The sequence below is a fragment of the Camelus bactrianus genome, chromosome 9, assembly GCF_048773025.1.
Source record: "Camelus bactrianus isolate YW-2024 breed Bactrian camel chromosome 9, ASM4877302v1, whole genome shotgun sequence".
In the NCBI taxonomy this organism is placed as follows: Eukaryota; Metazoa; Chordata; class Mammalia; order Artiodactyla; family Camelidae; genus Camelus; species Camelus bactrianus.
The window spans coordinates 33500979-33525636 of NC_133547.1; the positions used below are offsets into that span (position 1 = coordinate 33500979).

The window sequence follows — 24658 nt, forward strand, 5'->3', positions numbered from 1 at the left end:
TTCATTTATTAATTTAATATTTTGATCTTCAAGATGTTCACAAACCATTGATGAAGGATTTGTTAGTTTGGACTCCTTTTGTTATAAAATTTAATTTTCTTTTGAGAACCAGAGAAGATGGTGTATTTCACATTTGCTCTTCTTGATGGATATTACTCTAATCATGCATTTTTCCAGTTTTGTCTGGGAATATGGCATTTCAGTGAGACAGTTTCTACAGAGTTGGAAAATTCCATCTTAGAATATCAAAGCAGTTTGTGATTTCTGTAAACCTTCTAAAATGAATCCATGCTTCTGCCTTCTTAAAGAATTTACCGATTATGATTTGCTTTTTTTCCTGTAATACTCAGGCTCTAGTATTATGAATACGTTGGTTGCACAGTTTAACTGTAATTCAAGGATAGTTTTAGGAGCCCCTGAGAAATGAAGGGCTGTCTGCTTATGTAGCAGAAGGTGCCTGTTTGCTAAACATGTTTTGTCTTTTAGTGGTTTTAATTTATTCAGTCAGTGTTGTTGATAAATGACTTTTATGAGTTGAGTCCTTTCTAGGTGCTCCTTTCTTATTGTTAGGTTAGCTTTTGACATTACTATTAATGTACCAGCCAGTAATAGCTGCCTCCTGCGTATGGTCTGTCTGATGAGTCTAATATACTATGGACATAGAAACCAGATATCACATTTTATTAATTAGCCTTTGGTACAGAATAAAACCATATAGACTGAGTGAGACTGAGACTGTCATAAACATCGCTAAAGGGCGTGGGTTTGTGGCAGACTTTAGAAGAGGCAATGTGACTTTGTTTTTTGGTATACTTGTAATTTTCACTTATGTTCCAGCTTGAGGTTTCCGAATCGGGGATCCTTGTGTAACTAATTTCTTATTCTACACGTTTCTTTTCCTTTTAAGAGAATGTGGAGTTGATATAGCATTTATATTAGTGCTGGTAATCAAATTATTGATCCTCTGCAGCTGAATTGATCTGAAATGCTAGAAACATTTTACCTTTTTTCTAACTGTGAGATAAAGTTTTCTGTTAACCCTTTTTGGGTTAAAAAGTTCTCCTCTAGGACTCTGAATGGTGAGCTTGTAAAATAGTGCCTTTCCGCCTTTCCTGTTCTGCTGGACCCTTTCACTAGTGTCAGATGTTGTGCTTTATTCCATGTGCCCTAAAGCAGATTGCCTGCAGCTCTAGAAAGCCCGGAAGGAAAGGTTTAGGATGATGTTAACTTGGTAAAACTGTCAGACAGAACTGAAGGGGCCCCTAAGCAAAAAGGAGTTGCGGTGATGCGTAGTTGGTGTGAGTCTTTTTAGATTGAGGGTTACTTCTGGAGCAGGTCACATTTGGAGCAAGCTCATAATAAAGATGCAGGTGGTAGAGGAGACTGGGGATGGGCACTCCCAGCCTCTCCCTTCACCAGAGAGGTGGGCCATCTCGCCATTTGACATCCCCCTCATTGTCATTTCCTTCTTAGGTTGTTTTTGTCAATTTTGTCTATTTAGTCCAATTCTGTACCCAAAGCTAGTGAAATGTGACGTCTGGCATCTCGCCCCACATTTAATCTGGTGTATCGTTTAGAAGGATTAAATGGAAGAAGGTAGTATTTTTGCAGATGAACCAACCGCGTCTTAGTCTTTCATTCATTTACTCAGTCAGCTCTGTGCCAGGTGTTAAGGATACACTAGTGAGCAGATTTTAACCCAGCCCTGTTCTCATGGAGCTTATAGTCCTGTGGTCCTTAGGGAAGCTGTTAATCAAGTATTCAGACATAAGACTATCTGTAAATTCTTTGAAGGAAAGACCTACCATTCTCTGGAAGCACGTAGGGTTGGAACCTGGCCTGCAGGGTGGAGATAGGGTATAGGCGTGTGTGTGTGTGTGTGTGTGTGTGTGTGTGTGTGTGTGTGTGGTGGCAGGGGAGAGATGGGAAAGAATTCCATGAGGAAGTGTGACAGGAGCTGAGACCTGAAGGTTAAGTGGGTGTTAATTAGGCCAGGGAGGGTAATGTGCCAAAGGCCTGAGGCAGGAGTGAAAAAATAGCTTGGTTGGAGCTTGCTGGTTGGAGCTTGCTAGTACTAAAATGGGGAAATGTGCAAAATGATGCCCCAGAGAGAGAGAGGTAGTGGCTGTGCCACCCTGGGCCTCACAGGTAAGTCTAAGGTTTTGGTTTTAATTCCAAAAGCTTAGAAAGGTAATGCGATCATTGCTGGGTTTTAGAGTAATTATTTTCCTTTTCAGGGCCTCACTTGTTATATGACATGTGAGGAGGGTTAGTCTTTTATGTACAAAGGATCAGTCACCATTCTGTTTTCTACTGAAGTCACATGCATACTGTCTGCATAGCCCTCTTGCCTTCAATACCTGCCATTAAATAGAGGGGTTAATTTACACTGCTTGAGAATGTTTCTGTGGGAGTGAATTTTAATCTTGCCAGTGCATTCCTGAAGAAGTCTTCTTTTGTTTTCATTAATCTGAGACTCAAGGGGATGTTTTATTAATTGACTTGCTCCAAAGAGGGAAGTCATGGAATTACAGACCCTGATGCTGAAGGTTCCTTGGTATCATCTGGTTTGTTTTTTGGCTTTAAGGCAAAGTGACAACACTAACGCATTTTATGGAAGTGGCAGCTGAAGCCTTAGGTGGGCCTGCTGCTTGCCCCAGGTTAATAAGGTAAAGAAAGAAAGAAAGAAAAGAAAGAAAGAAAGTTAATAAGTGGAGGAGGGTTCCTCCTATTTCCAGCATTGTGTATCTGGACTTCCCTAAAAATGTGGATAATGTACCAAGGGACAGGAGTGAGAGTTGATACTGGGGGTCTCTCCTTCCTTTGTGGTCTCAACAAATGTCAAACTTTATGCCGGGAAGTAAACAGTAGGGGTGCTGAGGTTCCTACCTTGTGAAGCCTCTTTCCAGACAGTGAGTTTGTTCTCCAGCTGTGGAGAAAGCATAGTGAATTTCAGGGAGAAAGCTGGGCGATTCTTCCCCTTCTCTGAGGAGACGCTCTGAGGGAAATACCTTTTGTACCGAGACCCCAACGCACTGAGAGAGGGCAGAGCGCATCAAACAGGGCGAGCAGCCCTTGAGGAACGTTCGTACTGCTGAATGGGTTTATCCAATATGGATCGCTAGAGTCATCGGCAACCTAGATTCTATTTTGTGTATAATAATAGTCTATTATATATAATGGCTAGGAATGTGGTATGATAGGATAATATAAAATAATACAACATAATTCAAGATAATGTAATATGATAACTGGGAAGAACCTTAGAAGCCATCTAATTCAGAAGTTTCATTTGATAGATGAGGATGTGGGGTCTTAGAGAGGCTAAGACATCAGCCCAGGGACACTGAGTGATCAAGCTGGGACTAGAACCCATTGCTTCGCAGTGGTCTTTAGTTTTCTGTCAGATTCTGTGTGACTCACGTGGAGCTGGGACGCTCCTTAGATGTGCGGCCTCTCTTCCCTAGGAAATTGACCTCAACGTGACTTCGGTTTGTTATACTTGAGCAAAAACTCGGACGTGTATTTTGATCTTAGATTAGTGTTTGCTGAGCATTTGAGGCCTTTTTAAAATTTGATCGTTGTGAGTTTCAGCCAGGCACAGGATCTTTATCATCAGACTGGAGGGGTGCTGATAATATTCCAGTGATAGGGAGAATATTAAGCAGAGTGTGTAGCCTAGAGGGCTGTGCTGGTTAATTTCACCAAGATTTGGCACATATGCACACACACAGAGACACACACACACACACACACACACACACACACATCTCACTGTGCCTTGGGGGATACGTCTGTCTTAGCATTTATCAGTGGTAATTATGTTTGCTTGTCTGTCCCTGGGTGGTAAGCTCCTTGTGGGTAGGGACTGGTGGTCAGCAGGCTTTCAGTAATATTTGAGTGAATGAGTGAGTAGATGAAACATGTCAGCAGTGCTTGTAAAAAAAAATTGAAGTGTTGGCATGCCTTATAGTGATCTTGCGGAACTTTTTCATCTAATTTTTTTGTATTGTTAACACTGATTAATACGACAGCTTACAGTGCCTTGCTCAGAGTAGGTCGTCATAAATTTTGTTGAATGAGTATTGCTCACACTATAGTTTCTTTTTGCTGAGGAGCTGAAAATTTTCAGATGAAACTTCTGATCCGTAGAATAAGGTACAATGGTGCTTTAAACAATGATTCCTCTGGGAATTGACCTCCTTAAATTAGAGTTTGTTAGAAAAACCGAACAAAATAATGGTATGTCATAAACTTCATAAATCTTGTGAGAGGAGCTAGACATATTGGATATAACGGAAGAGCTTCTAGGCCCAACTTCTTTTTCCCTTAGGAGCTGTGGGTAGTGGGCAACCCTGCTCAACATTGGCTCTGATCCTTGGGCTCCCATTTCTTGGTCCTTTCCAGAAGATGACCCTCTCCTCCATTCCCTTCCCTCTTTCCTTTCAAAACAGGGAAGACTTTGCTTTTAGCTGTTTACACTTACTGAATAAAGAGACAGATTGACTGATTTTCCCTTATTAATTTATTAGTTTCATTCTAGCTATTGACCCAGCATTTGCCAACCTTACAAGGGGAAATTTACAAATAGGTAAGGGAGATTTATTCATTTGTTCATTCATGTATTCATTTGGAGGGGAAGCTCAGGTTACCCTGAAATAATAAAATAATATATCCATGGTTTTCCTTGCCCAAATGAGGTGAGTTTCACGCTTCCTCCCCCATCCTAGAAAAACTGGGGGCCCTTGTTTGACTGTGGCTCTGGAGGCCTCTTCCTGGGAATTGCCAGAATGGAGAAGACACTAGCGTGTGTCGCTAACTTGGAGCCCACTCAGCCCTCAGGTTTCTTTATTGTGACTCAGCAGGGCTTATCTCTGCCCCTTGTCCTCTCCCTTTTCACTGTCCCCAGGTTGATGACCTTCCCTTTCTCCTCTTCTGCTCTGAGTCCAAGTCTTCTGCTCTCCTGCCTCGGTTCCAAGCTGCCCAAGTATTTATTTTATACTTTCTAGCATATTTGACTTATTTCAATTGATTTTTGTATTTCAATATTTCCCTCTGGCTAATGATCTGGCTTGTAAATATGTTTCCATTTTCCCCACCTCGGTGAGGAAGATTCTTACAAAGAAGCATGTTGCCGGAAGGCGTTTTCTGTATTCGTGGTTCTTTGTTATACCTGAGTCAGTGATAACCTAGCATGGTGTGAGCAACTGTGACCATTTTTTTCAGTGCTGTTGACATTTTCAGAAATGTATTTAGCTTGTTAGAAAACTATATCTATATATAAAATATATAAAACTATATGATTATACGTACATATATATTCTTAGAACTGTAAGCACTATGAGGAAAGGATATATAAAATGACCTTAAGATACAGTCTGTTGGGTTTATATTTGTCTGTGACAATACGACTTTTTAAGACTGTGCAAAATTTTTGACTGTATTTCTTGGTGTGACTTAAAAGCCATGCCTCCTTTGGTAGGCTATAAAAACTGGCCCACTGAGCTTCAAGATATTGTGAGGTGAGAAACCCTGTGGGTTTAGATTGCTTGTTTTTCTTCTACCCTTAACCTGGGACTGTGGCCCAGATACAGAGAGGTCAACCTCTTTCATTGTACCTATTTGATGCTCTCATAGCAACTTGTCTCTTTGTGGGACAGTAAAGGGGCGTGGGGACTAGGTCCTCTTCCATTTTTCCATTCTCTACTGTTCCAGGTCCCAAACTGGCTTTTTGGAAATATGACCCCCTTGAATAACGGGGGGCAAGAACTACCAGGGCCTAATCTCACTGTTGGGAAACATGTGGGCCCCTGAAAGCGAAGGACATTGTCATTAAACATTTCATCTTACTCGTGGTGCTTGGTAATTTCTCCAGTTATTTTAAATAGTTTTTCTATTTATTTATATTCCTTTAGCTGTTTAATAGTTTGTTTTATTTATTTATTTATTTATTTATTTATTTATTTATTTATTTATTTATTCATTCATTTATTTATTTATTTATCTTGATCAGTGCTATCTTTGAGCCAAAATGATGGAAATGTTCAGTGTCTTCATTCTCCAGTTTGTTAGCCATTGACTTTTTATCATGTGGCTTTTTAACTCTTGAGATGGGCTAATATGATGGGAGAGCTAAAATTTTAATTTACTTAATTTTAAATGTAAATAGCCACATGTGCCCCGTGGCTACCATGTTGGAGAGTGCAGATCAACTTAAGGACAAAGTCTGTATTTGATTGACTTTTTCCTATATTGTTGGATTATACTGATGTATATTCATGGTGTTTGGTGAAATAGGTGTGTTTGTTAACCATGTTGCTTCCAAAAGTACACATAGCTAAGCTAGCTATATTGTTAGAAACTGTACAGCTTTGAGTTAGAAACTGAAGTTGGCTATAATGGTTAGTAAGAAACTGGAATTAGATAACCTGGATTCTTTATGCTTTCCTGAATTTTTTTACAAAGTGATTTAAACAAGCTGAAATAATTATAACTAAAAATTCCAGATTTACCTTAAAATTTAATGTGTCAATATTCATGTTCAAGAAGGAAAAAAACAAAGTATATTAGTCAAGAGTTGCTTCCAATAACCCGAGGACAAGGAAATTTCTGTGGGAGAAATAGGGCGGCCTTAATCAGTGCTGGTAGGTGCTTCTTTGTGCAGTCTTCTCATTTTGGTTCTTGTGCATGGATTATTGTCAAGTCTTGAACTGTTAAGTCATCAGGTGTTACAGGCATAGTTCATTTTGGATTCACGAGTATTTTGTTTATACTTAGAACACAGCATCACACTGGGGGCTTTAGAAGTAAGCCAAGCACTTTTAACTTCAAATTGCTACAGCTTTCCTTTTTTGGCAACTCTGTTCTTACTCTCATGAAGCCACTGTGCAGGGACAGCTAACTTTGGTGTTACCTTGAATATAAGGTCCAAAATATTATCAGCTGGTTTAACATGGATAAAATACATACGTTTAGTATTCTTTCCTTAAGTAAGGCAAGTGGGTATTGGCAGATTTGATGTAGTGTAGTGGCATGTCTGTGATAGTGTTAATTTGGGTAGCTGAAAAAGATCAGATGAATCCTTCAAAGTAACGTTCTTTTGGGGATGCTTTTTTTTTTTTTTGGAAACGTGTTGATATTTAGTAAACTTATAGCCTAGGCTAAATTGAATTTGGGCATCAATGAGCAAAATATTTATAATGAAGACTCATTTATTGAAGTCTGATATTATGTGGAGGACATTCTCCTAAGCATATTAGGTATGAGATACAGGCCCTGAGTGAGGAGCTTACACTATCATTGATCAGGTAGGTTCTGATTCACAGTATATGCTAGTACGTGTCATAGGCCAAAAGAGTGGCTCAGATGGGAAGTTTTGGGAACTTTGAGGCAAGGGTGGTCAGTGTTCCCTGAGGGTGATTGGAAAGGCTTTATGGAGAAGGTAGGACTTGAACTGGGTTTTGAGAAAGCCAGAGAGTGGTAGAAAGAGATAAGGAGGGCACTCCAGGCAAGGAGACCAATATGAGAGGCTGGGATTAAGAATATGCATGGAGTATTTGGGGACGAGGCATGGACATATTTGCTGGAATGAAGATTCCACATGGGGCCTATTAGAAGAGAAGATCAGCCTGGAAACTTGAGGTGTGGTGGGTAGAGCTTTGATTTCTGAGCCAAGGAATTGTCCTGAAGGGAGTAAAGAGCCATTAAACATTTTTGAACAGTGGGAGGATATGTGAGAAGTGAGATTTTATGAAGATTAATTTCTAGAGTGGAATACAGATCAATTGGGCAGGAGAGAGAGAGAGACAGAATTGAAGCACTAAAGATGTGAGATGAAGATCTGGACTTCTGATGCTAAAGCAGAAACAGAAAAGGAGGAGGTGACTTAGAGTAGTAGCTTTTGTGTCTGAGTGACTGGGAGAAGCAAACTGTTTCCAGTCTGGAGGAAAAACGGACTGAGTTTTAGACATTCTGAGTTCCAGGTGATGGAAGGGAGCAGATGTGAAGTAGATGGGAGATCCAGCAGACAGTTGAAGATGGAAAAGACTGACACTGGGTCTCAGGTTAGGAGCTGTATGTTTTCTATAGTCTTATCATTTAATTCATGGCCACAGATGATCTGCAGGCTGATGTCTGTATCCTGGAGATGTGAAGGGATGGAGAGAGGGAGACGAGTCAGTGTGTCGCATGAAACAGAAAGTTCAAGGAAAATGAAACAGAAAAAAAGACCACTGGCTCTAAAATACTTAAGAACTGAGAGCAAGGTGTGAGTGGAATAGTTGGAATTGGAACTTAAGAGGACAGGAGCTTTATAACTAAGGAAGTGACAACTAAAACCAGGGCGTGTAGGCCACCTATGTGTTTTGTTTATGTTGGTTCTTTCATTGCCTGCTTTTCAGTCCTTTTACTTCATGTCCTGGCAGGGAGATAAAAGGAGGTAGAACTTAAAACTGTCCAAATAGTTCCCCATTAAGAGACTGGTTATAGTAACTGGAGGGCACTGGCAGGGCGAAACCATTTGTTATTTGGATTGCTATGTATCAATTATATACTGACCCTTATTCCCGAAGATAATTACAACCTGAGTACAGCTTTAATGAAAATAAAAAAAGATCATTGATGTTACTGAAAATTATATATTTTACTAAATACTACTTAAAAAAATCTCAGTTTCTATGCAGATTTTGGACCTCTGAACTTGGCAATGGTGTACAGATACTGCTGTAAACTAAACAAGAAACTAAAAGTGAGTATTGTGGTGATGTTTATATTTTGGTATTAAAAATTTAACCTGTGAACGCTAACCAATGGGATTGCTGTGCACACACCGTTTAGTCAGGTAATCTTGATCTTCGGACATTTATGTGAGGAGTTCACCTAGAAGCTGAAATTGATCTCCCTGATTACCCCACAGAGGACATGTTAACCTCTTTCATTTTTCAGGATCAATGGAAATATGAGCTGAACGAAGTCACTGGAATAGTGATCTAAGAAAGAAAGCACAAATCCTTTCAGGTTGCTGTTCATGAGTCTATCAAATTCCCTCCTAGGATGATTTTTCTGAACTCTTCAGGTCAGCTTCTGGACACTGTTACCAGGCATTGCAGGGGGCTGGCTCGTCATTGCACGGCAGGAGCTCTGGAACATAAGCTTTCTCTGTCTGATCGAGATTGAAATTTTTGCCTGGTTCTTGACTATCATCTCTATAGAGTTAACATCCAAGTGAGATGGATCAACTAGCGGCGACAGAGCATGGACTTCATCTGTTATGACAGAATTTGGGTCATATAGTCACTATTCATTCATATTTTTGATTTTACATGTGGCTGTTTTTTCCTTCTTAAATTCCAAGAATATATGAGGAAAAGTGACACCTGTACTCCTAGTTCTGGTAAACTTATTTCATCACATAGAAAGACAATTTTCTTTTTCTCTCAAATTTCTAAATGGGGATCTTAAATATAATGTTTCAGTTTGGAATGTGAAATCTACCTCTTAAGAATAGACACTAAATTATATTGCTCAAGTAGTTTAATCTTTCTGCTGGGTAGAATGTTACTGGTGTGACATAGTACAGTACCTTGTACATATTGCCTTCCTAGTAATAATTTTTTGATTTGATTTTTATTGTACTTAGGTATAAAAGACAGTCTGTCATGGAGAATTTCTTGTAAAATACAAATGCACCATTTTTTTGCCATTGATCTCAAAATGCTAAATGGACATGGAATAATCCCAAAGAGAGTTTTTTTTTAGTAAAAAATCATATAAGATCTGTTGCAATCAACTTTTTAAGGAATTAATTTCCAAAGTATTGTCTGACTTGGAAGGATGTAGTATGTATATTCCTTTAAATAAACCAATTTACATCTTTCAGAAAAGAAGCTACTATCTATCATTCAAAAAATAAGTTGAAATTTTTGTAATCACCAAGGAAGCAAATAATATCCTCAAAAGGATTTAATAAAAAATATTAAATGGACTTTAAATGGATGAATTAACAAGGAATTTGAAGGATTCATAAATAATTAAAATCTATTTCTTCCTTTTGAGGACCTGGGACTTTCTTCCCTTTCTTAATTAGTCCTGTTAGTGTGTAGTTGGTATGAACTGGGTATTATAATCAACAGTGTGAGACCCGTCTGCTCTCTAGGAGCGACCGAAGAGAAAGGAAGCATTTTTTGGAAAACAAAGTTTCTGGTCTGACTCAGTGTTCTACTTACAACAATTACCTGAGTCGATGGATTGAAGTAAGACTATTTTTCTACCACATTCTATATTGAACAGAATGAGTAAGGGTATACAAGGACGTGTTTTGACTTGTTTTCATTTGCAAAACTTTCTTTCAACATTATCAAAATTTATTACAGTTCAGACAGTCCCCTCAGTTCATTTCAGTGATCAGGTGATCAGATGGATGCCTGGAATGAACGACAGTTTTAGCTTTAGTACAGTTAATGGGCCCCTTGTTACTTGCTGAGGGAATGAATTTTAAGTGTTAACCGGTCATAGGTTATCTCAGTTAAGTATACCAAGTAGAATGTCTTTATTAAGAGACAAGGACTGACTTCACCAATTCAAGGCTACAGTCACTTCAGCCTTGTGGACTCTCAGTTCCTTCAGCTCTGAAATAGGGATCATAGAGCTCTCACAGAGAGGTGGCTAGGATTGTATGTATAGAAGTTAGAAAATATATGTAAAATATATGTAAGAGGGCTTTGTAAATTTCGAAGTCCTATACAAGAGAAAGTTACTCAGGTAACCTTTGTGAATTCTGATAGGAAATACAATGAAGACAGTTCTTCAACAAGTTTATGAACACCTTCTCTGCCTCACAGCTCTCATTTCCATACGAGAAAGCGGTCCTGTATAATTTCAGGAATCTAAATGACCATTTAGTCCAGCCTCCTGATTTCATAGGTGCAGAAAGGGAGGTCCAGAAGAGGCATGTGACTTGCCCATGGCTGCAAGGTAAATGTGGGGCCAGATTTCAAGGCCTTGGCTGCATTGTTCATGCTCTTCTCTCCACCTCCTCCGGGAGCTGCAGCCTCTGGTTTCTCATCCTTCTGTGCTCCCCACAGCACTGCCCTAACCTCACCTTGCAGTCCATGGTGGTCTCAAAGCCTCTCTGCCTCTTTTTTTTTTTTCACTCCAGTGACTATTCCTGCCACTCCCACTGCTTTGCTTCCAGGAACTCCAGGCTTTCCGATTTTGGATGTACCCGCCTTGTTACGCATCCCCAACATTGTCTCTCTTGTGTAATCCTCTGACCTTCAGTCTCCCTATTTTTTTAGGCTATCAGCTCCCTTCTGATGTCTCTTGTCTGCAGCCCACAGTCACTCATTTGGTTAAGACCTTTGGGCACCTTACTACCATGCCTTTTGTCTTGCTCACCTTGACAACTCCCACCCTTGGCGCCTTCCCAGTGGGTGATTTCACTCACTAACTTACCGACTGACTGAAGATTGCAGGGTCCCTGCCACTCCCAGCCTTGCACTTTACCCTGAACCATGTCGCTGCTCTACACAATGGCGTGTGACACCCAGTCTGACTGGAACGCCCTTCCCCTCTGACTTGATAACACTTCATCCTTTAAGACCTTGTTCAGGCACCACCACTTCTAGGAAGAATCTCTTTGTGCTTCTGGACAGCGCTGGAAGGTTGGAGGTGCCTCCTTTGTTTTCCCATAATTCTCTGTGCAGATACCTATTATTGATGGGTTATGAGTTTAATTTTATTTGAAATTATAATTTCAATTATGATTTGCAGTTTTCAGTTGCATCTATCTTTTTCACTGGACTATGAGCCCCAGAGGATGGAGGCATGCTTTATATTTTTGTGTTTCCAGGTGTCCAGCACAGGGCCACTAAGCACACAGAAATTTCTGTTGACCTTGTCATGATCCCCATGACTTTCAGATCCTCTTTTATCCTTTTGCCTCTAAGGTTTCAGAATAGCCTGCCTTCGGCTTGTGGACATCCTGACAACACACCGACTTCTTCATCATTTGCTACCCCACCTTTGCCTTCCTTACTCTACTGAAACTGCTCTAGTGACATTGTAAACACCAAATCTGGTGGCACTTACTTGCTCCTCAGACTTCTTTACTTCTCTGAATAATTAGCACTATTTTCACAAATAAAACTTCTTAGGATTCTTCTATATGATTTCGTAACACTTTTAGGTTCATTTTATTTTCTACTTTAGAAATTTTTATGTCCTCCAATTAAGCTTTCATGATTTTTTTCTCCTTTATTTAATACCTTATGTAGATAGGTATTATTTTGCAGTACATTCTATTTCAACCCCAAATTTTGAGTTTTTTTATATGTGAAAAGGTTTTTTATTCAAGTTGACTATTTGAGGTGGTGATTTATTGCTGTTTTTCCTGTGTGTGTCAGTATTCTGTTCCCAATGGCCTTCATTTTAATTATGTGAATTAAAAAGGAAAATTATCCATCAAACACCTGTGTAGATTAAAAAACCAAAAACAAAAACCACTGTCAACAACCTTTTTTCTTATTTTAAACTATACTTTAAAAAGTGTAAGTATTAAGAGTTATACAGTCATGGGTTGTAGTTTGCTATTTCTGGTCAATAGTTACCATCATAAGGGAATCAGTCAAAGAAGGAAGAGTTATTGAAGTGAGAACAATTTGTAATATTGTGTATGTTATTTAAGTTGAAAATGTCATCAATGATTGATAGCCTAGGCCAAGAATTGTTAATCTGGTATTTCAAGGAATCCACAAACTCCTGAAATTGTATATAAAATTTTGTGTGTATTTACATTTTTCTTCTGAGAGGATTCATAACTTTTTAATAGGTTCTGAAAGGGATTTTTGGCACAGGCAGTGCTCCTGGACCAGAATATAAGAGTGTCTAAAAGAGAAGACTGTATTAATAAAAGACAAAGCAGTGGTATTTTGAAAAGCAGAATGCCTTCTTCAAGGTTAATCAGTTAAGGAAAATCTTTCAATTACTGATTCAATAATTTGAAAGTTTTATGAACATAATGTAATTGAACTGAAATAATATTCCTAAAATAATCAATGCAATTTTAACTGTCGATTTCACTTTTCCTGAGAGAAGAATTAAACTCCAGCCTGGGGGAAAAAAAGATCTAAGAGCATCACTGAAAAAAGGGGACGTTTTCTAGGGCAGTGATTTTTTTTTTTTTTTAATACCTGCTCTCATGACTCAACAGGACAATTACAGTAATCTTGGGGACTATTTTTAAAAGGCTTAAAAGAATATTGACAGAAATGTAATTTTAAATGTACAAAACATCCCACGTGGCCCTTTCAGGTTGAAAGGAGAAGGTGGGGGTGGGCATTGTGAAATGGACAATTGTATTAAAGCACTGAAAGTACCTGGCAGATGGTGGGGGCTCAGGGAATGTCCTTGTTGCTGAGTGAATCAGTGCAGTAATCCTGTCTGGTAACCCAGCACCTGCCATGGGATCAGGTGCTTATACACAAGAACTCCTTTTATACAAGGATCAGACCACCCTCTTATAAACATGTTGAAGATTTCTTCATGAGGTTATCTTCTGTCTCAGGTTCATGGGCTCTGGGGGGAAGAAAAGCAAGCTGTGTTCTGGGGATAGTTCATGTAATTTAAAGAGCTATCAGGGGTGTGAAAATAGCATTAATTTCCATGGGAATGAGTGTACATAGAGTTTGCAAGTCCTAAAACTCTTATGCTTGTTCAGAATCCTCGGGCAAGAAAACTCCCTTTTATAGAGAATCCCCAAATGCCTTCAACTGTATTATCAGCATGATTGAATAATCTTTATGAGCAACTTTTCTCTGACATTTCGACTTCTATTTTAACCAAAGGTGCCATTTCATTCATGAAACATACTGGGTTTGAAACAAAATGGACAGTAAAGAGAAACCTTTTTCTTTTTAAGGAAACTGTTCAACCTGTTTTATTTTAGCTCTGAATAAAAACATAAACCATATTTTGTTTTGTGCAGCCCAAGAAAATTTTCAAGAGTATCCCTTTCCTGGGAAAGTTGGAGGTAAAACATGTAGAGGTCATGGCTGCTCACAGGAAGACCTGTTCATTGTATCGCTTTTGCAATGAGATGACCACTGATTGCTATGGAGACGCTGATTGCTGCGGCCATTACTGGGCTAGCCTAGTCACCTGTAAGAGAATGATGCCCTGGTCACCATGGTCCCTGTGCTGTAATCTACTTAGTCTGACTACCATCACTGGCAGAGCTGGCTTGTTTAGGAAAGTGCATGCGCTTTTTTTTTTTTTTTTTCCACGAAAGAGCATATTATCCAGGCTGCACTAATGTCTTTCTTAGCTCAGTCAGGCTGATGCCCACAGCTTAATACAACACCACGTTCTAACCAAATGGTTCGAAGATTTTACTTTTAAGCATGGCAACTTTGCTGAAAGGCTACCCAAAAGATCAATTTCTTTAAATTGGCCATTAACTCTTCTGTTTTTGTGTCTTGGCTTTGAGCTAAATTGCATCACCTTTTGTTTTTGAATGATTAAGTAGTTTGAAGTCTCCTGACCTAAACTGATCAAGTGCATGATCTGTGTATGTCACTGTAATCCAAGCATAGCCTGGGCTGTTTGTGATTTGCGAGTAGCATGTCATCATTCTCTCTCTCTCTCTGAGTTGCTGTGGCTTGTTTTTCATTAGGAGTTGACCCTGCCCCACTAGAATGCAACCTTTCACAAAGCTTTCCTTTCTGAGATAGAAGGTGTCCGTCTGGGGTCAGTATCCTCATCTTAATTTGTGTTTTTGTATCATAGTGGTCATTGTACTTTGGTTTACAAGTACCATCAAACATTTATTGATATGCTATGTCATGTATTTGTCATGATTTATAAAAGAGTGGTAGAACTTTGACTCTCACTCAGGGAAGCAATACAGGTCTGGAAATTTCCATAGGTTTGATTGTGTTAATTGATAGCTATTCAATACTAACTCTCATCTTTTAGCTATAATTTTTTTGTTAAATGAAGGAGTTGCTGCACCTGTAATTAAGATCACTCCATGGGTCCTTGCTGTGCTGTGAGTGCATCCCTAGCTAGTTATGCTCTTCCATTTGTAATAAGCCCTGGCCAATATTTTCCCCTTGTTTGGCATCAAATATTCAGCAGTGAGTGCTTATGGGTCTGGAGACTAGGGTTCCGCTCCCCCTGTTACCGTGTTGCTCAGGACTGTGAGGACTGTGCTTGACACACAACAGCTACAGCATGAATTCATGCTGGTAGAATCAACAGAGCTTTCTTCAGCCGCAGTATCCCCACTCAGCCTCAGCAAACTGATTCCCTTGGGCTGCATTCAGTCCACAGACGTGGTTTTTTTTTTTTTTTTTTTTTTTGAGCATGAATCCTGTTTAAAAATTCTGAATTCATGGTCAACACTGCAATTTATGAAAATGTTGATTAAATTATGGATTTCTGGCTTCTTTTAAATATTGCAGTATCTGATTATGGGCCCAGATTTCTGCTCGGGAACAGCAGGTTGGAGCTAGGTTTGCTTTGGATGGGGCATGCTTTTCTGGCTTACCCACTGACCCATTACAAATTCTCAAATGCCCCTAAGAGCATCTGAATTTGGAACCTCTGGAATAATGTCATTTAAGGCAGCTGAGTTACTAAATCATTATAGGAACTTTACCTGTAGGTGTTACCACCTGCAGTGCAAGAATTTACAAACTATAATAAAGTTTTCAGAGGAATCTGGGGAAATGTGTTTTTATATCATCCTTTAAAAAGTCATATGGCATGATTTGGAGTTCCTAAAAGAATTTAAATGTCTTTTGGGACTACTTGAGCAGATGGGCAGTGTTTTAGGATCCGTATAGAACATTTGCAGGGTGGGACCGGTCATAGTTTCATGCAGTCCCTCTCTGAAATTTAGCAGGATCTTAGCATAGTGCATTTTAGCACGTGGCCCTTGAACCGGCAGCATCAGCATTAATTACCCAGAACTTGTTAAAGATGCAAATCCTTGGATCCTTTCCTGCTCAGTCAGAAACTCTAGGGGTGAGACCCAGCAACTGGCATTCTAATAAGCCCTCCAGGTGACTCTGAACCAATCTGTTAAGAGGATGAAATATAATACGATAATATAATAATACAATTTAGGTTGGTATTTAGTTTGTCTTTCATTTCTGAAAAGTTTTCATATTTTTGACCAATTCAACCTAAGAATTATTTAAATTTTGAGCCATGAAACTTGTGATGGCCTTATAATTGAGAACTGAGGTTTACGCAAGCTCAGTGAGAGAGTTCTGGATTTCTCCCGTCTGCCACACTTGCTGAGAGCACTCAGCTCTCTGTGATCTGACCTGGGAGACATTGACCAAGTGTGGTAAGCAAGGCCCTCCCTGGCTCCAGGCTTATGTTCTCTTGCTAAAAGAGAGACACAGCATGCTGGTTATATTGCAGCCTTGCCCGGGACCTCTGGATTGGGAGTCACTCTGCGTCTGGTCCAACTGGACCCCTCTGGTACGGTTCCACTGCTTTGAGAAATGATGCAATGTAGCAAGTGACCAATAAACATACTGTTGTTATTATTACAGAGGGCTGGCTGTGTCCACTTACGTTAAGAAGACTCAGAAGCCTATATACTCCAGTTTCCAGATAGAAATCTAAAGTATAGTGTGGATACTGGCTGCATGTTAAAATTCGTCATGAGTCAGGGGCGGCCTTGCTGCAGAGCAGGCGGATATTCCAGGGGCCTTCGCAGTATTCCTTCCGTGCCACCCCACCCCCCTTTACACTTAGGACTATATTCATTTGTTTCACCAATTTCTAACTTTACTTTGCAATAGTTTACGATCGTACATAGTGTTTTTGTAATCTCTGAGCTTAGCTTTTCAGGTAAAGCAAAAAGAATCTGTGCTAGAGCAGGGAGCATACGGAAAGCCAGAAGCAGTGGTCTGACTTTGTAGGTCGTCTCCACGAAGGGCTTGGCCGGCACACCAGCCCGTGGAGGAGACAGGCCAGCCGAGGAAGAGGCAGCTGTCCAACTGGGAGGCATGAAGTTCTCCTGACACTGGGCAGAACTTGAGAACATGCCTCCTGGGCTCATTTATGAAACAGAGTCCTATTGTCTGCAGACTGTACCTTCTTTTTTTTTGCATAGAAAGTTCTTCCATGAAAAGCTCTGGAAGGATGCACCGCTTTAGCCATCAGTGTCTCCCGTGGATACTGTTGTTTCTTCTAGCGTGCACTTGTGTACCAGGTAGTTTTTTGTTTGTTTTGTTTTTAAGAGAGGGAAGGGTTAAATACCCTGAAGGAAAAAAACAGGAGAAAGCGTTTGTGCATATCAGCCCAATCATATAAAGCAGCAGCTAAACAACTGGCAGAAATGTTTTGTTATCCTTGAAATTTTTCATTCCAATAGCAGAATATTTCCTCTGTCGAGCAGAGCAGTGTTGCTGCTGTAGGTCTGGGGCAAGCTGACCCCTGAGAGGGAGGCCTGGCTGTGGCAAGCAGGGAATTTAGGACAAGGCTTGTAATATCTAAGGTTTTTCTCTGTTATCATTCACTTTGAATTGGTTTTGATTCCTGGAGTGAGAACTCAACTCTCTGTGATCTGACTTAGGAGAGACTGGCCAAGCTTCACTGAGCAGAAGATCATTTCTTGACTGTAGTGCTTTTGGGACTTTACTGAGAAAAATACTTGAGTGCCAAAACATCTAGGCAAGGAAAATGCTAGGAGCTTTGAAAATTTTCCAAAAAGTCACGTAGAAAACTCTCATTTAAAAAAGTCAATTGTTGTAACATACAGTACAGTGACTATAGTTAACAGCACTGTATTGTATGTTTATGAAAGTTGCTAAGAGAGTGAATTCTAAAAGTTCTCATCACAAGGAAAAGATTTTTGTGGCTACGTGTGGTGAGAAATTTTTTTAAAAAGTCAATTCTGTTTCCAGCCTGTAGGCAGCTTCCAATAGGAGATATTTTAAAATAGTTAAAATTTCTAGGTAGATTTTGTGAGGAATATTCTTCACAAATGTTATGTGATTTCTGAAAGCTTATGAAGGTAAAAAAATAACTAAAGTCCTTAAATTTTTAATTTGTATTACATTTCCTTTAGAAAATGTACAGGTATACAGTGAAAAGAAAGTTTCCTTCAGAATTCAGTCCTCCAGCTTCATGGTTCCCGTTGCCGGATGGTTTTCTGCATTCCATGTACTTTAGAATTAGAGAGAAAAACAAAAAACAAGCAGACACAAAAAGTTCAATAACAAACCAACAATAAAGACCATCGGTGATAAAAGAACAGCAATACGAGTTTGTCACTCTGTTGGTGAGTGATTGTGAAATAAATTTAATTCCACATTATTAAATAGTTTGTTATGAAACCTAAACTCTTAGTAGAAAAAGAGCATCCAAACATATAATCCGAACTTCAAGGTAGACTGTTGGTATTTTCTTCCCAACAGATGTTTTCGGGAGCCAGGAAATAGAACGAGTCGAGCGTCTGGGAGCCAGAAGAGCCGAGTCCTTGTGTTCCGTCTGACTTACGTTAGTGGGGGGCCTGGCCACTGGAAGGCATTCTTCAGGTGGTTTTGGATTTAGAGACAGTAAAAGATGCTTAGTTCTTAAGAGCCTTGATTGTCCTTCTAATAAATCAGACCTAACTTATTGATGGAGATCAGTCACTGGCAGAGACAAACAAACAAGAAATGTCCAGCACTACGTTGAGAAAGCAAGTAGCCAAGTGTCAGCACCACTGACAGCAGCCTTGAGGTCTTTAGATAACTTCTGTGCATTGACTGAACTGAATTAAATAAAACGGACTCTTAAACTTTATTTCATAGAGGTATTTTAGTAAGCTTGCCTGGAAATAAGGACTTTGGTAAATAAGAGACCCACTTTGAGGTAAACACTTATTTTTTGAAGTTTAATTTAAAAGAGCAATGTTATTTTCAGAACGTGATTCTTGGTTATCAAAGAAATGCCTGACTTCGGGTAGTAAGGGTTTCCAGGCTCACAGCCGAGATACATATAGCTACGTTTTCTGTGGTTACATGTTAAAGCCAGAATGTTGCAGTTTCGTCTTAGACTAGACTTCAGAGTTTTGGAAGAGTTTCTTTTTCTTGCACAAAGTGGCAGGGTAAATGAAGACATGCAGTTGAGTTCTTACATTTTTAAAGGGGCTCTAAAAGTAGATATTCTGTGGGTTGTGGTCAATGTGTAAGGTATAAAAAGCTGTTTTTATAGTCAGTGTGAATTTATTGATAAGTACTAAAATGTACTTATTTGTCGAAGTACTGTAACAGTTTCAAAATATGAGGAAATTGAACAGATTTTGAAATGCATCACATTCCCATTGTTCTATGTTTATTTGGGTTTTGATTAATAATTGGATTTCATTTTGACAGATCTTTTTATTTGTACCTTCTTGTCCTGTTTAGCATGTATACAAACTACCATGTTGCTTATTTTGAATTCAGTTGAATACTCAAGCATGCAGAGTGTTGCCTGGCATATAGCAGCTCGTGCTTAAGAACTGTTTGTTTGAATATATGGCTATGTGTTAAGATGTTTGCTGATATAATCTTTGTGATATAATCTTTGGTGATGTAATCCATCTTTTCCCATTAACCATTTATTTTCAGATAATTAAAAGGGAATTTTTATAGAACATTATAGAAAGAAAATATTAATATTGCTACTCTAGTTAATATAGACATTTAAAAATTTTGGAGAGGAAAACAGATTGGTTGACACATTTAAAAAAATGGCATAATACGCAAAGTATAGATAACTTTTCTGGGAGTGGGTATGGTATGTAGGGAATGAAAAAGAACGAATAGACTTTAGATATAAGATCAAGAATAAAGATTCAGAAATGGTTCTTGCTAATAAAGATGCCAGTAATTTAATTATTTCCCACTGTATCAGTCTCCTTTCTTGGAGAAAAACATATTTGTTCTCTTGTTAATTCTTGTATCATGATTGGGCTGTAAACAGTCTGAACTAAGTAAGCCTCTATCTTGTGATACTTTTGTGCAAATACCGTAGAAATTAAAGTTGAAAGTTGTTACATTTCACTGATTGCAGCACATCTTTGAAAATTAAAGAGAAGATTTTCTGCATATTGCAACATTGTCTCTCTGGTTCCACTAACTCTTTTCATCCCCTCTTTTTAGTCATACAGTTTATCAAGAAAGAAAATAGTTCACTACACCTGTTTTGACCAACGGAAAAGAGCCAATGCAGCGTTTTTGATAGGTGCCTATGCAGTAAGTACCTTTTTCATGATTATTTTCTACAGTCGGGCCAACGGTATGCTGACGCTGTCAAGTACAATCCAGACTACCTTCCCAGTGGAACTGGGAGATGGTGAAGATTATTAGCAGCTTAGGAATTGATCCGGGATGGAAAGTGTGGACCAGTACCGATGGACTGTTTGTGCTAGGATTTTATTTTCCAGTGGCTGATGAGAGAATCTTGGAACTGCAGTGTGTGGCTTGGATTCTTGTTGTGTAGCTGTTTTAATAAAAAAGGAAGGATATTTACAGGAAAAAAATATATATAATGGAAGATTATTAAAGGCTGTTAAAGGTTTCCTTTTCTTGGATAAGAGGAAATCCTTGATTGGGGAGGATTATTATTACCATCAATCCACCTATTCTCTATACATGTGTTTGCAGTAAGCAAACTGAACGTAAGTCCTGCATGTATTACAACTTTCCTAATTACTAGACATGACTTTTCAAAAGTAATTTTGATTAGAAATTTGGTTCCCTGTAAGCACTAAAATGTACATGTGAGTTCTGCATGAGTGTGTGACACAATTTTGGTGAGAATATTTCTAGAATTTTCTACATATCCTGGGGTTGGGCAGGTGGGGGAGAGGTCTTCCCTTTTTCCTTTTCCCTCTCACCCCCCGGGAGGGTCTGCGCTTCTCTGAAGCCTGGAAGCACACTGCTGTGTGATCTTTCGTGGGCCTCCTTCTGAAGACCTTGATGGAAGGAGGTACCAACATCAGACTCTGCCACATCAAACCGAAAGCTCTCGGGGAGAAAGCCCAGCTCTGTTGTTGGAAAGAGCATCAGCTGCAGGGCGTAGGCTGAGCACAATGGCAGGCTGACAGCCGGACTGCGGCCCGGGCTTCGTTTCCGGGACGGAGAGGTGCACTTCTGCCTACCTTTGCTCACGATGTGGCTCTGGTGAAGCCTTGGGCTGCCCTTGTGGTGCTTTCCTTTCTGGCTCCATGGACAGCGTGCTGTAGTACTTGGAATCGTGACTAAGAATCAGAAACACCTTTTCTTCATCCTGAAGTGGCTCTGGGAGGATGGGTAAGCCACTCTGCCTTTCTTAGCTTTACTTAGTTTCCTAATCTGTAAAATGAGAGGGTTGGATATAATGACCTCTAAACTTCCTTCCAGTTCTGAGGGTGCTAGGATTATTTGTAGCGACAGCCAGGCTCTTGCTTTTATTTTTTAAGAGCCCACACAAAAAGCTGGCTGTTGGCATGAAGGTTCAGTGAAGTGCTGGTAAGCTGAATTAGGCAGACATGCTTATTTTTCACTTTACTTTGATGAATACCATTCACCTGAAGCTGATAATTGACACTATGTATAAAATATGGAGAGTCTGTAATAACCCCTGGATCCCAGCCAGGTAAATAAGCGTGTCTTCCTGAGGGGTTTTGTGATGCTGTTGAGGGTGTTAATTCCTGAGTGTCCTTTGTCATAAGGGATTCCATCAGGAAGAGGTCCTGTGCTGTCCTCTCCTTTTCTTCCCCCTCCTCCCCTCCCTCACCCCTTCTTTCTCTCCTTTTCTTCTTAATGCCTGCCTTTCCTGTTTTTAGTGTTGTCCTTAATTTCCGCGTGGCACCTTTGGGATTCTGGACGCAGATTTAGTTATAACAGATGTGCTGAACTTGGGGATAAAACACGTCTTCTAATGCAGAAGTTCCCACCACTTTCCAGCAGCCAAATGAAGGAACAGCTGTCTGAAGAGGTGCTGAGGGCAGCACGAGCTTGTCTTGTGTGCTGGTTACAGTCCTGAGAAGCCGTGTAAAGCATTTATTCTTGTATTGGTCATTTCCCAATTGATTTTCTTTTCTAATTTTAGAAATGTGTTACCCAGAGAGCTTTTTGATGCAGCACTTAATAAAAATGAAAATCAAAAGTTATAATCGTTCCTTAAAGAGAAGTTTGTGCCTTACTTCTTGTTACGTGTATGCATTTAACTGCTGATTCAAGTATTTTGAGCAGTCAGTAAAGGCATTATACACACATCTCCGCTAAGTTCCACGTATAATGTATGAATACTTGCTTATTATCGCTTTCCTAGGCTAGAGGGTAGGGACCGTCAGTTTTGTTCACTGCTGTGTCTCGGGGGTGATAAAACATTTACCCATATTGCTATTTGGATGAATCATAATCTCCTGGGGGAGTCTTCTTGGACATAAAAGACTTCTGCCTTTGGAGCAGCTGCATAACCTGTGTGGGGCAAGCTGTGTACGTGTGTATTTTTCAGGGTCTGTTGCAGTGAAGGTCTTCCTCTTTTTTAAAATGTGGTATCAGCCCTTTATCACGGGGCTCTGACTACTAAAAAACATTTTGTACTAGGACAGCTCTTTGTCTCTAGTCCATAATTTTTTTGTTTGTAAAATTTGTTTAGTGCTGAGGTTTTCTGGTCTACCTCACAGGATAATTACCAAGATCCAATATCCAACTGCCTGTTTGATAGCTCCACATTATATATCTAAATGATAACTCACATTTATTGTGGCAGAACAGAACTTTTTATCCCCTCTGCACAAACCTATTTATTCCCCCACTCATTGCCTTCTTAGTAAATGAACTGCCGTCAGCAACTTGCTGAATCAAAGGATAGTAGTCATTTTGGTTCTTCTTTTCTCTTCCCACACTATACTCATCACTAAGTTCTAACTAAAATATAGGTTGACTCAGAATGCTTTTTTCCATCTCTATTGCTGTCACCTAGTCCGAGTCACTGTCCTCGTTCACCTGGATGACCGCCACAGCTTCATACATTGTCTCCGTTCACACTCTTGCTTCCCTTTAACCCAGTTGCCACACAGTTGTCAGAGTAATCTTCTAAAACTATAACTTAGATCATGCCATTGCCCCGTTTCAAATCTGCCCAATGATTGCTCACTGTTCTTGGCAGAACATTCAGCCTCCTTACCAACGCCATTAAGATCCTCCGTGATCCGTCCCTATCTGCCTCTGTGATCTCCTTGCTCAAGACGTTCCCATCAGGCTGGCCTTCTAACCATGGGAAGACCAAGCCTGTCCCCACCGGAAGGCCGTGATATTTCTGTTCTCTCTGTCTGGACTGCTTTTACCTCAGACTTTTGCCTTTCTTCTTCCATTATTCTTCTCTCCTCAGAGAGACTTGCTCTCAAGCTTTACCTAGCTCCCCCCACCTTCATCAGCCTCGAACCCTTTGCTGTTTTATTTATTTATTTTATAACACTCGGCTATTTGAGATTACATGTTTCATTTGTCTATTTACTTGCTTATTATCTCTTTACTAGACTAGAGGGTTAGGGACCTTGTCAATTTTGTTCACTGCTGTGTCTAGGAGGTGATAAAACATTTAACCAGAGGTTAGGTCCAGGCATTCGTCAGCTGAACTGGAAGCTGGCCACAGTGCAGCCTTCCTGCTGTGCTGAATCATGGGGAAGTCTGGGTGGGGGTGTCCCAGGGAAGAGATGAGGTGGCCAGCTTGGAGGGGGCTGGGGTGCTGCTCCAGGCAGCGGCTATTTACCGGTTGGTGTGGAACTATCTCAGTATCTGAACACTGAGCATCAGCTTAGAACAGTGCCCGGCTCATGGTAGATGCTCTCTTAATATCTGCTGAGTGAATGAATGATGGAATGATAAAATATGAAAGAAAGAAGGAAGGTAATGTCCTTCAGGTAATTTCAGAGGGTGACTGAAAATGATCAAATTGGACATAAAATTTAAAGTCATTTCTTCCTTTTTACTAGAATATTTGTAGTATGACTGAGCCAACTATGCTCTTTAAAGGTGCAGAATCAAAGTACAGCACAGGGAACTATATTCAATATCTTGTAATAAACTATAATGGAAAAGAATATGAAAAAGAATATATATATGTATAACTGAATCACTTTGCTGCATACCTGAAACTAACACAACATTGTAAATCAACTATACTTCAATAAAAAACTAAAACCAAAAATCAGAGCAGATATCATAGACCAAGGGCAGTACCTCTTATTCAAGTAACGTCACTACCTTACTTCTTCTTTTTTTTTTTTTGATAAACTTTTTTTCCAATTCTTTTTATTGTGGTGAAATACACATAGCGTAAAATTTGTTACCTTAATCATTTTTCTTTCTTTTTATTATTTTTTATTGAGGTATATTTGACATAACATTATAGTAGTTTCGGATGTGCAACACAATGATTTAACATTTGTATATATTGCAAAATGATCACCACCATAAGTCGAGTTAACATCCATCACCATACGTAGATGCCATAAGTTTTTTTTCTTATGAAGCATTTTTAAGTGGCTTGTTCAGTGGTATCAGTTACATTCATATTGTTATACAGCTGTCCTACCTTGCTTTTGAGTCTTATGCAGATATTAGGAACCTACAGAGTCAGGGCTTTGCCTGCGGTTTCCCTGTTAGATCATGACTTTATG

The 24658-nt window shown here is 39.5% G+C and overlaps 1 protein-coding gene across 4 annotated transcripts in view; it reads left to right on the forward strand.

Annotated features, from left to right (window-relative positions):
• Positions 1–24658, forward strand: part of CDC14A (cell division cycle 14A) — a 141638-nt gene that overhangs the window by 9650 nt on the left and 107330 nt on the right. For 2 of the 4 annotated variants that reach the window (XM_045513257.2, XM_074370047.1), the window contains exons 3-5: positions 8671–8746; positions 13982–14026; positions 20148–20240. In XM_045513257.2, coding sequence (XP_045369213.1) covers positions 8671–8746; positions 13982–14026; positions 20148–20240 — 214 coding nt within the window. The remainder of the gene's footprint in view (positions 1–8670; positions 8747–13981; positions 14027–20147; positions 20241–24658) is intronic. The other 2 variants (XM_074370046.1, XM_074370048.1) reach the window with 1 other exon arrangement.